General features: G+C 45.9%; 1 protein-coding gene across 1 annotated transcript; it reads right to left on the minus strand.

Moving 5' to 3' along the window:
• Positions 1–796: 796 nt before the first annotated feature.
• LOC120677826 ((E)-beta-caryophyllene synthase-like) lies at positions 797–11,302 on the minus strand. Its single transcript, XM_039959032.1, has 7 exons — positions 11,178–11,302; positions 10,791–10,944; positions 10,004–10,128; positions 5,807–6,028; positions 5,562–5,697; positions 1,393–1,641; positions 797–1,240 (listed from the first exon to the last, which is right to left on the minus strand). Exons 1-7 carry the CDS (start codon positions 11,300–11,302, stop codon positions 953–955), a joined length of 1,299 nt encoding a protein of 432 aa, XP_039814966.1. The 3' UTR covers positions 797–952.
• Positions 11,303–12,082: the final 780 nt, after the last annotated feature.

Genomic DNA, 12,082 nt, shown 5'->3' on the forward strand with positions numbered 1-12,082 from the left:
CTTTCAACCCCTCATGAGCACGCCCATGGCCCCATTTGGTATAGTTCACCTTTAAACCATGTGATCAAGGGGAAGAACGGTTGCATTTGTTCTTTCTTTACTGTTCCTACTGAAAGGAGAATGATATATGGGCAAAACCCGCCACCGATGCCTTCAGCATAACAGCCATGATCAGTAAGTTATGAGGTCCACAATTTATGGAGGAAAACTAGCTAACTTAGAACAATACAAGATATATACAAATATAATTTTTATCCCACCAAGTTTGATTGTTGTCAAGTCTCTGTTGGGACATTGCACACATCTCTTGCACAAGTAATAAATTAGATGCAGATATAATAGACAACTTTTTTTATGGAACAGGAGGGGCGCGCACTCACTATGGTTATAAATGATAGACAGAGACTGAGAAAACATTCTGGAGCATAACAGCAAGCTGTAGTTTATCGAGAATAGGCCTCACTCTCTACCATGTATATATATACTTTAGCCCGGTTGGTGGGAAGTCCGGTTTGGAACCACCAGGTTGGGAGTTCGACTCCCGCTTTGCACAAAAAATTCTCCTCGTCTGTTCCCATATCCAAAGCATAGTCTAGGTCCGGCCTAACTCACAAGGCGACGGGCCACTATGTATGGGTAGGGCAGAGGTTCAGGAGTTTTCTTGACATATGTGAGAAGGTCTTCTTAATACAATGCCGTGGGGGCGGTCTTTCCCCCCGCAGGTCAAGTTTTTTCTATATACTTGTACAGAACAAGACCATGCAAGCTGATGATGGGAGTAGCTAACACGAGTGTAGATAAAATTAAACAACCCAAAGTTACAAGTTTAAGGATCATGACAGCCATGTAATGTACACCGTATCTTATCTTAGCTGGTTGGCATGCAGTATGCCGACACTACTTGACGCTGGATCATCAAGCTGTACCAAAGTATAAACCATATATACCATAGCTACAGCTCACACGGATTCACATACATCAAAGTTATAGTGTCCTTGATGCTGAGCGGCAAGGTGTACGCATCATCACGCTTGTAAAAGAAATCCATTGTTCGTGCAACATCGACCGACTTCTCAAGAAACTCCCTAGGTTGCTTCTGGTCGAGGTATTCCTGGACGATGTCCATCCATGCTTCTTCGATTATGACTCTAAGCTTTTCGTTGGCTTGCTCTGCTGTTATCCCATATTGCTTCATGCAAGTTTGCACCGTGGATACCACATGCTCCGAAGCTTGTTCCCGCTTGAAGGGATGAAAATTCGGAATAATAATTAGAAAACAAGCCTTTGGTGAATATGCAGTATGTAACTATATCTAAGGCTTTGACTACTGATGAAAAAATTTTCTGATAATTGAGAAGTTTATATATGTGTGGAGAGATTTTGTATATATACCTCATGTGACACGATGTCATTTCCAACGCGCCCCACAACAGAAACACATCTGATAAGTTTGGGAAAGGTGAATGCCCAATTAACATCATCCTCCCGACAATCTCTTAGTGAAATGAGCACACCAATTATTATTTGCATACAGACACTACTACGCATGGATTTTTCGAGGTGCTCATCAACAGTAGCTGGTACATAGTGTTCATCGCGCCAATTCACCTCAGCATGGTAGAATTTGGCAGTGCAGATCACCTAAATAGACATATGTACAAGACGTTAAAATAAATATTAGAAAACGTGATTGTGGCAGAACCGCCTAAATTATCCCGGCTCAAGTGCGCAGGCCATCACCATAAAGGCAACATTAGCTTAAACGCACTTCAAACGGAACAATTTTTGGTCTGTCGGGTAACGTCCCGATACAACCACCGATTCTCGTATCGAACAAGCATACCCTGCACGAAGACGAGTTCAGAGACATTACAACCACAATTTTTCAACACAGGCATAGCAAAGATTACAAACCAGTTCAAATGATTATTACAAAACCAAATTAAGTAAAATAGTTATACAAGCCATAAGTGTAAAGCTTCAGGGTTTAAACAGCGGAAGATAAAACACGACGGCTACAACACGTCGCAAAAAGGATACCAGGCTAGCCCAAGCATGGCATCACTCGTCATAGTCATTGCCGGCCGAAGACGTATCCCACTCTACGGACTAGCCAGGAGGCAACGAGCAAGGATAGGTCAAGCTAGCGATCTGATCCTCAAAACTCATACGTGAAAAAGGGTTTCAACAGTAAGGCTGAGTATTCTAATACTCAGCAAGACTTAACCGTCAACGGGTATAAGTAGCCCACCTTAGCTAGACTATGCAAGGCTTTGTGAGGCTCTGGTTTTCTTTTGCTGAAAAGCAATAAAGAGTATGTCCTTACTTTCAAGTTTTAGCTTTCAAGATTCTAGTCGATTAACCATTCTATGTAAGCAACTACTATCCAATCATGGTAGAAATCTAAGCAAACATCAAGATTGATTAAAGTATTGTTGCTCTTCTTACTCTGTGTGGCAAAGAGATCAAGCAGTCTCATTTCATCGTGAGAGGCGGACGATTCTGAATCGAAATTCAACCTTGCAAGGATAACCTAGCACACACGTCTGGAACACCGTCGGGTCATTCCCAAACAACCGTTGACCTTTCTTTCCGGCTTGTGGATAGGGTCACTCTCCCCGACTACAGGGCTCCAAGGCCGAACCTTGTCCCTTGAAGTCGTAGTGTTGCGCAACATAAAAATAAAACCTATCCCTACTGAGAGAGTGAAAGGTATATCCACTCCCCGGTCCAATCGGCTACTAGGCTTGCTGCGTACCATATTTACGGCATGTGACTAGTACTTTCAAAAACTTAACCAGCACTACCACACACCGCGACCTTAGCAAGTTCATCAACACAGACGGGGTCTCACATGAAGTTATGATATCGATCAAAACCCCGTCCGTCGTCCTTATATTGATAACAGAAAGTAAACAGGCAATTCCTACAAAGCTCGCGAGTGACAGGCAATCACTTGACTTTTACCGGTCCTATAAGCTTAGCAGGTAGTCGAACTCAGGTCTAGTGTTCAGTACATAGGTTCCTAGGATCATGCATCTAGGGTTTCAATTCAAATCCTAAGAACTGTAAATGCACAAGTAAGTAATAACAGTAAATGATAACAATTTGAAATATAGGTTATGTCCGGGGCTTGCCTTCTCGGTAATTGCTAACTATTTCAGCTCTAGGCTCTTCCGAACTTTGGTCCGGGGTTTCAGTTAGTTCAGCAGTGTTTACTTGAGCTTCGAGATCACCTCCGTCAGATTCCGGGATCAGTTCGTACGTCCCGTCCGATAAGGCAGTCGTGTCTATATGTAATGCAAGAACAACATTAAAAACAAACATGGGCAATCGTTTATAGAGTAGTTAAATAACAAATTTAACTACACAAGGCATCATGATCAACAGCACAAAAGAAGTTGACTAACTTCATGAATAAGTGGGGGTGGATTCCTATAGCAATTACTTCCATATTCGCAAATAAACATATAACTCAAAGTACAAACAGTAATTAATTTACCAAAACTTACCCTAAACAGAACATGAACAGATTAAGCTACCCTGAAAAATTCATGCCAATACATGTAGCCAATTAATCACAAAAATTCATTCATTCAGACAACACCTAGCACAATCTTGAATTATACAGGTCAAAATATAGCAAAGCAGAGGCTAAAAAATTAACAACAGACCTACACAAGGATGATCTGACTACTGTGAAATTTTCATGATTTTATCTACACAGAAATAACTCTGAGAAAATAAACAAAACAAACATCAGTTTAGCAAGATTAAACTTTAGCTCCTGTTTTAGTCATGAACTGATGCTCAAACTTCCTAGACAAGCTAAGATGCTTCAGATGAACACTCAGGAATAAAATCAGGATTTATTAAGAACAGAAACTATTTATCATAAATAAAGTCTATTAAACAAAGATTAAATCAAATAAATAGCTACACAAGAGAACTAATCATGAAATTTTTACAGCAACGCTAGTGTTACATAATTAAACTACCATAAAAGTTTCACTGCAAGACAAGGCTTAATGCAGTAGTTAAGAAAAAGATGAAAACAACTAATATTTATGTACTAGAAACACAAATCAAAATCTACAGCAAAAACTTGCAACTAAAGCCTAACATATTATGGTTCTACTGCATAGAGCTCTTCAAGAGGATTCCAAAACATCAAGATTTGCTATTTTACGAATTTTCTACGAATTGATATTGAATTTCAAAGTTCACTGAAAAACATTGCAAACCAGTCCCTAAGGCACTATTCCAATGAGTCACTGACTACGCAGACAACCCCCTGGGGTTTTTCAAATTCAAACACCGACGTCCCTGGCCGGGTCAGAGAGGGGATGCGGGGTTTGACCGGCGGTTTCCCGGTGAGGGGTTCACCGGCGGCGAGGGTGGAGGGGTGCGTGAGCTTCACGGGTTCAAGGCGCACCTCTCGGTGGTCTAGGGTTGCGGGGAGGGGCTCGGAGGCGGCGGCTCGACGGAGCAGGGCGGCTCGGCGGCGGAGGCAAGCGATGGCGAGGGTGTTCCGGTGAGGATTGGGCGAGGGGAAGCGGTCGGGGAGTTGCGCGAGGGCGAGGCGGTGCTTGCTAGGGGGTCAGAGCGGGCGGAGGAGCGGCGGTGAGGCGGCTCCGCGGCGAGGGTGAGCTCGCCGGGGTTCAAGCGGGGCGGCGGCGGCATTCTGCGGTGTGAGAACGAGGGGAGGGCAAAGGAACGCACGAAATCGAGTCCTGGGGTATGTGTAGTGCTCGGGCGCTCGCTAGAAGAGGGCGGCGTGCTCTGCAGCGGCCGTTCCACGGCGGCGTCGCGGTGGCGGCCGTCGGGGCGGCTCTGGAAGCGGCGGGGCGCGTGGCACGGCTGGGGAGGCTCCAGCGCAAGGCTAGAGGGCGGTGGAGGAGGTCGTCCGCGACGCGTGGGTGCCAGCGCACGACGAATTAATGGCCGGAATGGCCGGGAAGGCGCCGGCGGGCGGCGCTGTCGGTGGACGGCGGCGAGAGCAGAGTAGGGAGGTGGGAGATGGAAATAAGGGCGATTTTGCAATTACCAAAAATTCCATGGACTAAACTGTAAACCAGCGATAACTTTTAAACCAAAGCTCAAATGAAAAAATGCCCAACATGAAAGTTGTTCAACTTTTCAAGACCTACAACTTTGATGTTGTGCAAAAATTTATTTGACCAAAGATTCAAGAGCTAAAATTAAAAACATAGAAAGGAATTTGAATTCTAGGAAATTTGTCTTTTTCAAAGCAAATTCACTTCAAATGTAGACTTACAAGCAAAATTGGCTGCCATGCATTAAATGCACTAAAATTTTACAAAAACACCCTCCACAAAAGCTATATTCATAAATAACTATATAAAGGGCCTTGCATAAAATCATAATTACACATATAACCTTTCATAATTACAAATAGATCCTTTTTAAGTAATTCAAGCACATGATGCATAGCAAACATACACAATTACTGTGCAGACACCTATTTAATTACTGTGCAGACACCCGGGGTGTTACAGTGATGACATGTTTCCTTAATGTGATCTTTTGGAGTAACTTACTAGTTTTTTGACAACTTCAGCATGCCTGTTTTTCTGAAGTTTTAACTCCTCCTCAATCTTATTTGTAGTGTCAAGTATGCCGATGAGGAGTGGCTTCAGATGTGCTGGGAACTCCTCTGTGGTTTGTTCATCCCACCTGCCATCGGTTAATATATTGTTCAATCACAGGTACTAAATGTTTTGTGAAGTGAATTTCATCAAACCTCCTAGTATTATTTGAAGAACTACTGGGCAGCTGCGCAAACCTTTCTATGGCTGTGTTGAAGACAGTACTCTCCTCTGTGGTGCAACAATAGTTGTCATAAAGGTCATCAAGCAATGACGCTAACAGGGTGAACTTTGTCACCACTATCCGCGAATATGAGTAATAGGGCTCATAAATTGTTCCGAGAATCCAAAAATGTATCTCCACCATTCTGTCTCGTGCGAAGCTAAGGTATGTCTTTGAGTGTAAATCCTTCCACCATCTACAAATTAATGATGAAGCACAACAAGCATCAACCAGTAGCCTAGTGTCATCGCGCCTGGCTCTGGAGTTGAGCCCCCGCACGTTCCACGACAAGATATTTGATCTTATCCATGAACGTCAACGACCGCGGAGTGGTGATGCGCCTAGGCGGAGATCACAGCGGATTCGCTCGTTCTTGGGTGGAGTGATGGGTACACCGCCTCTCCACAGCCTAAACTTCGGGACAATAATATTGCTGCCTAAATGCAATGATGCAAAACAAATTCAACAATATAGGCCTATCTATTTGTTGAATGTTAGTTTCAAAATATTTACAAAATTAGCCACGAATAGGATTGTGAAAGTAGCCTAAAAGGTTATCAGACCATCACAAACAACATTCTTACCAGGAAGAAATATAATGGAAGGGGCTATTATCCTACACGAGACCTTACATGAATTACATAGAAAAAAACAAGATGGGATTATTTTTAAGATTGATTTTGAAAAAAGCTTATGATAAAGTGAAATGGGATTTCTTACAACAAACTCTTAAAATGAAAGGATTCTCTCATGTTTGGTGCAAATGGATAGAAGCGTTTATAAAATAAGGGAATGTGGGAATAGAGGTGAATGATCAAATAGGCTCATATTTCCAATCCAAAAAGGGGCTTCGACAACTATTTAATATAGCGGTCGATATGCTGGCTATCATCATTGCCATAGCTAAGGAAGATGGGCAAGTGAAAGGGGTTGTACTAGTAGAAGAGGGATTATCTATCTTGCAATTCCCAGATGATACAATTATATTTTTGGACCATGATATTGACAAAGCAAAGAACATCAAACTTCTGTTATGTGTCTTTGAACAATTATCTAGCTTTAAAATAAACTTCCACAAAAGTGAAATATTTTTCTTTGGTCAAGCAAAACAACATGAATTAATGTACTCAAGTCTATTCGGTTGCAAGCTAGGCTCATATCCTTTTCGCTATGTAGGAATTCTGATGCATTTCAGAAAGCTTAGCAATAATGATTGGAAAATAATTGAGGATAGGATCGAGAAAAGACTGAGTGGTTGGAAAGGCAACCTTTTATCTATAGGTGGTAGGTTGGTTCTGATTAACTCCATTTTGTCTAGTTTACCTATGTTTATGCTATCTTTTTTTGAGGTCCCAAAAGGAGTCCTTAGAAAACTTTAGTACTATATATCAAGATTTTTCTGGCAAAACGACCAACATAAGAAAAAGTACAAACTAGTTATGTGGCCCTTGATGTGCCAACCAAAAGAATAGGGTGGTTTGGGAATACAAAATTTAGATATTCAAAATAAATACCTGCTTAGTAAATGGTTGTTTAAACTATGCAATGAAGAAGGCATTTGGCAAGAGTTGTTGCGGAATAAATATCTAAAGAATAAAACTCTAGGGCAAGTCAATAAGAAGCCTGGAGATTCATATTTTTGGACTTGTCTAATGGGGGTGAATGATAACTTTCTTAGCTTGGGACGTTTTTGGCTTAAAGATGGTTCACAAATACGATTTTGGGAAGACATATGGCTGGGCAACCATACATTGAAGTCCCAATTTCCTTCTCTGTTCAACATTGTTCACTGACGACACACTACGGTAGCCGAAGTGTTTAGCACCACACCACTAAATATCTCTTTTAGGAGAGCTTTGATGTGGATAAACTACATGACTGACTCCGTATAGTGGATATGTTGTTGAACATTAATTTACAAGAGGGGAGGGATACCTTCATTTGGTCCCTACAAGCTAATGGCTGCTTCACGGTACACTCTATGTATAAAAATCTTGTTGATAATGGTATAAAGGTTACACAAGAAATTTGGTATGCAAAAATACCTTTAAACATTAAAATCTTTATGTGGTACTTGAAAAGGGGTGTTTTACTTACAAAGGATAATTTAGCTAGGCGAAATTGGATCGAAAAAAAGTGTGCAGCTTCTGTAACCGGGAGGAAATTATCCAACACCTTTTTTTCGATTGCGCTTATGCTAAATTTTTTAATGTGCTATTCACTTAGTTTTTGGTTTAGCACCACCAAAGGATGTTGATGATTTATTTAATCATTGGTTAAAACAAGGGGTCATAAACCAAATTTACATTTATTGACAGGCATATTAGCTATGTGTTGGGTGATTTGGCTATCTAAGAATGATATTGTTTTCAACAAATGTCAACGGAAACTTTTTTACAGGTTTTATTCAGGGGAACGTATTGGTGACGCCATTGGACGCAGTTGCAGCGCAGTGAAAATCAAAAAGAGAAGATGATTCAGGCATGTCGTGTGCTGGAGATGTTGGCTCTTTATTTATTCATATCCCATGGATGGCCTTTTAATTTACGAATTGGCTTTCAATAAGCATGCTTCATACTTTAATTATCTTGTGAGAATGTGGTGTGGTTGCTACTGCTTGTAATAAGGTTTGTCGGATCCCTCCTTGATGAGGAGGGTGAAGCCAGATAATCTTTCCATTACCTAAAGAAATTTGTTGGCTTCTACTAGGATTACACAATCAAGAGGATCGAGACATTGAAGTCCTTTCATTCTCCGGCTTCTTTTCGCCAAAATGCAACCACTGCATCCTTCTGTCAGTTGTTCAGTATTATACAATTTTGTGGTCCTATGTGCCATTGCTAATATATGTATTTTTCATATTTGATTCTATCTTGTTGTTAGCTAACTGTAACTATAACCAAAGACAAGAGTGCTGCCGAGAAGGAAATAAGCATTCAGCAGCTCTATAAATGAGAAAAAAGTAAACAGCCGTAGCAAGGTGATCCTTGAGTTTATTGCTCACCTGGGTGAAACAAAAGCTCTCCCCTCACTCAAATATTTCAGCCGATAGATCTAAAATGGATATCTCAGATCCACCCACCCTCTCTCCATCTTATCTTTTCCCACCTTCTTTTTCCTCTTCTCCTCCCCCACCTTCTTCTTCCTCTAGCTCCCTGCGCCAGCCCCCCACCCGCCCGCCACCGCCACCCCTCCGACTAGCCCTAGCCCGCCCACGCTGGCCGTCCGGCCAGCCCCTCCCGCCGCCATCACCCCCGCCCCGGCACCGCCCAACCGCCGTCCACCACGCCGGTGGCCTCGCCGCCCCACGACCGCCGCCGCCGCCAGCCCTCAACCCCGCGGACAGCAGTAGCCTCCTTCCCCCCCCCCCCCACACACCAACCCCGAACCCTAACCTCACCGAAGTTGGAGAAGAAGGTGTAGATGGTGAACAAAGAAAATTCGAGTGAGGAGAGTCTCCAAATCACTTAGGTGAGGTTTAGCTTTCCCCTTTGCTTATGTTAATTATTGGTATGTGCACATGGTATGGACTATTTAGGTGCTTAGATAGTGGCCCTAGGCGTGGATATTCGCCAGCTCCGCTACTGCGCATCGCCCTAGGGAGATGGAAACAGAAAGATGGATATTCAAAATATCTGAATATATTTCCATGCGAATCCTATCCGCTTCCGTCATAGGGATGGAAATGGGATGGAAAGGAGAAGATGCATATCCAAAGTATCCGAATCTATTTTCATGTGAATCCAATCCGCTTCTATCCCTATGTCGCCCAGTTGGAGCCCAGCACGTGACGGTAGGGCAGCAGCTTCACGGGCACGCTAGTTTACGGGCGACCGTAAGTTTTAGTCTATACGGTCGATTTCCCGATTGTTTTCTTTTTTCCTTTTTAGTAACTTTTTGTCATTTTGTGACAAAATTTTTTCTAAAAACTTTTCAAGGGGAAAAAATTGACGAACTGAAAAAAACTTGGAAGAAAAATTTTCAAGAAACAAACTTAAAAAAATTCACGAGAAAACTTTTTCATTCAAAACAAAAAGCTTGGATAAAAAATTTTTACATCCAAAACGAAAGAAAAACTCAGGTAAAAAAATTTTGCATCCAAAACAAAGAAAATCATATGAAAAAAATTTGTAAAAAAATCTGAACAAGAAAAAGAAAAACTCCCACTTACCTGGACGACGCGCCGCTCCCCTGTGGGCACGAAGCATCCCGCCGCGGCGCACCTCCCGGCCGTGCCGCTCCCATGTGGGCAAGGAGCTCGCCACCGCACCGCTCGCTGCGCCCCAGGAGTCGGATCTGGAGAAAGAAAAAGGAGAAGAGAAGCAAAGCGTCATGGGAGAAGCAGCTTCTCTCGCGAGATCCGGTTCTAGTCCGGGGCGCCGACTTTCCACCGGCAAAGCAAAGCTCGAACTCTGTCATCCGCTGTGCCGTGCGCGCTCAAGCTCTGGTGGATCCAGATCGAGCTGCCAGGCGGCCGAGCTCTCAAACAAATGGAAGGGGAAAAGGAGAAGAGAGGGAAGGGGATGGGGAACAGAGAGAGAGAGCGCTGGCCGGGAGGGGAAAGAGATAAATCAGGTGGGTGTGGAGTCCACCAGGTGGGTCGGTTCGACCGGGAGTTCAGGTGGGTGCGGGCGATTATAAAGTCAGTATTAGGGCAGCATTACGGTACCAATCGCCGCCATTGGAACTGTCCAAGGCCGCGTGCCTGTGGAATTCCACATCGTATTCACTGTCCAAAATAACTGAAATTTGTCCATTTCGGTTGGACCAAAATTTTCCCAAATTGAATCCCAAAACCTTGGACGGAGTAAGCTCGGCCCAACGGTGGTACTTGCAGCGCCCAGTCGAGGTAGCAGCCGGGAAGAAGGGTCGAAGCAACCCTACGGTGACCGGCAGGGCCGGGTCTGGGTGACCGCCGGCGCGGGGTGGATTTGGGTCGATGGCGCCGGGGTGGTCACCGTCGCGAGGGTGGAGGAGCTACAATGGGAGGAGGAGGAGCGGAGCACGTGGTGCTGGATACCAGGGCCGGGGTGGCCGTTAGTGAGGGGCTGGGTGGCGGCGCGGTTGTAGGGCGCCGGCCGCCTCCCGGAACGTCTCGTGGGCACGCACGCACTTCAGTTGTTGCACCAACGAGACAGTGAATCATGAGATCTGCCAAGCCCAGCTTTCAACGAAGCAGGCTTAGGATCGGACTCAGAGCTGTGCGATGGCCGATACTCCCGTACCCAATTCTGAAGCAGGCCGAGGCCGGCCGGTGGTCCGACGACGAAGCTCCGCTCCGTTCTTGACGAATGCGACCACGAGGCTGCTGCCGCTTGCCCAGCCCAGCAGCTAGCGACCTTCACCAGCGGGGCTCGCCGTCGGGATCCTCCGTCTGCCGCGGCCTCGCCTGGCCTGCTAAGCCCTCCGCCATGGCGCCGCCCAGCTCCCGCGCGCGCCTGACTGCCTGACGAGGACTCGAGGACGCCATGGCTCTCTAACTGAAACGCAGCAAATCTCGCCCGCACATCTCCCATCCCACGGTTAAAACCGGCCCAGGGTTGGACGGTATTTCAAATGCCGTCCCCCCGGTCGGCACTTGCAACACCGTCCACCCCCTGTCGTTGCAAGCAGGGCCGCCTCCGCTGCCTTTCCGTTGCTCGCCGGAGCTCCGCCCCGTCGAGGAGGCTTCTCCCGCTCGTTGGCTGCTTCCGGAGTGCGCCGCGACGCGCCTCTCCATCCCCGGCTGGTTCCATCAAGGTCTCTCCTGCCATCCACCCCTTTCCGTCGCAGGAACGCCCTCATGTCATGCTGGCATGCTGCGCGCCGTAGCTCGCCCCTGGAACAAGCAGCCACGCGACGGCGACGCTCGGATCATGTGCGTCGCCCCGGCGGCGACTTCCTCAATTTTGCGCGGCAGCGAGGGCTGGTGCGACGGTCACCACGGCCGGCGTGCCCAGGCCCCAGGCGCAGGCGCCCAGCCCCATGGGCAGAGCAAACACCGTCCACCCCCGGTGTGCCGCCTCCAGTGGCTGTCCGTGGCTCGCCGGAGCGCCACCGCCTCGCTGAGGTTCCTCGCTGTGTCTCCTAGATTCTTGACTCCATGCACCCGCTCGCGCCAGCCATCACCGGCGTGCGCTCCTCGCTCGTCTCCATGACCACCGGGCGTCCGGCCGTCCGCCGAGGGCGGAGGCTACATCCCCAGAAGGTACCATCGTGGTCTCCTGCCATCCACACCCTGCCCGTCGCAAGAACGCCTCCTGCTGCTCGC

Source organism: Panicum virgatum, chromosome 6N, assembly GCF_016808335.1.
Source record: "Panicum virgatum strain AP13 chromosome 6N, P.virgatum_v5, whole genome shotgun sequence".
Taxonomy (NCBI): Eukaryota; Viridiplantae; Streptophyta; class Magnoliopsida; order Poales; family Poaceae; genus Panicum; species Panicum virgatum.

Excerpts from the sequence above, each read along its gene's own strand:
- LOC120677826 (XM_039959032.1), bottom strand. The coding sequence starts at position 11,302 with ATGGCGTCCTCGAGTCCTCGTCAGGCAGTCAGGCGCGCGCGGGAGCTG. Across the intron at positions 10,945-11,177 it reads CCCGACGGCGAGCCCCGCTG|TGCGTGCGTGCCCACGAGAC; the intron begins GTGAAGGTCGCT and ends CAACAACTGAAG. Across the intron at positions 5,698-5,806 it reads TTCAACACAGCCATAGAAAG|GTGGGATGAACAAACCACAG; the intron begins GTTTGCGCAGCT and ends AACCGATGGCAG.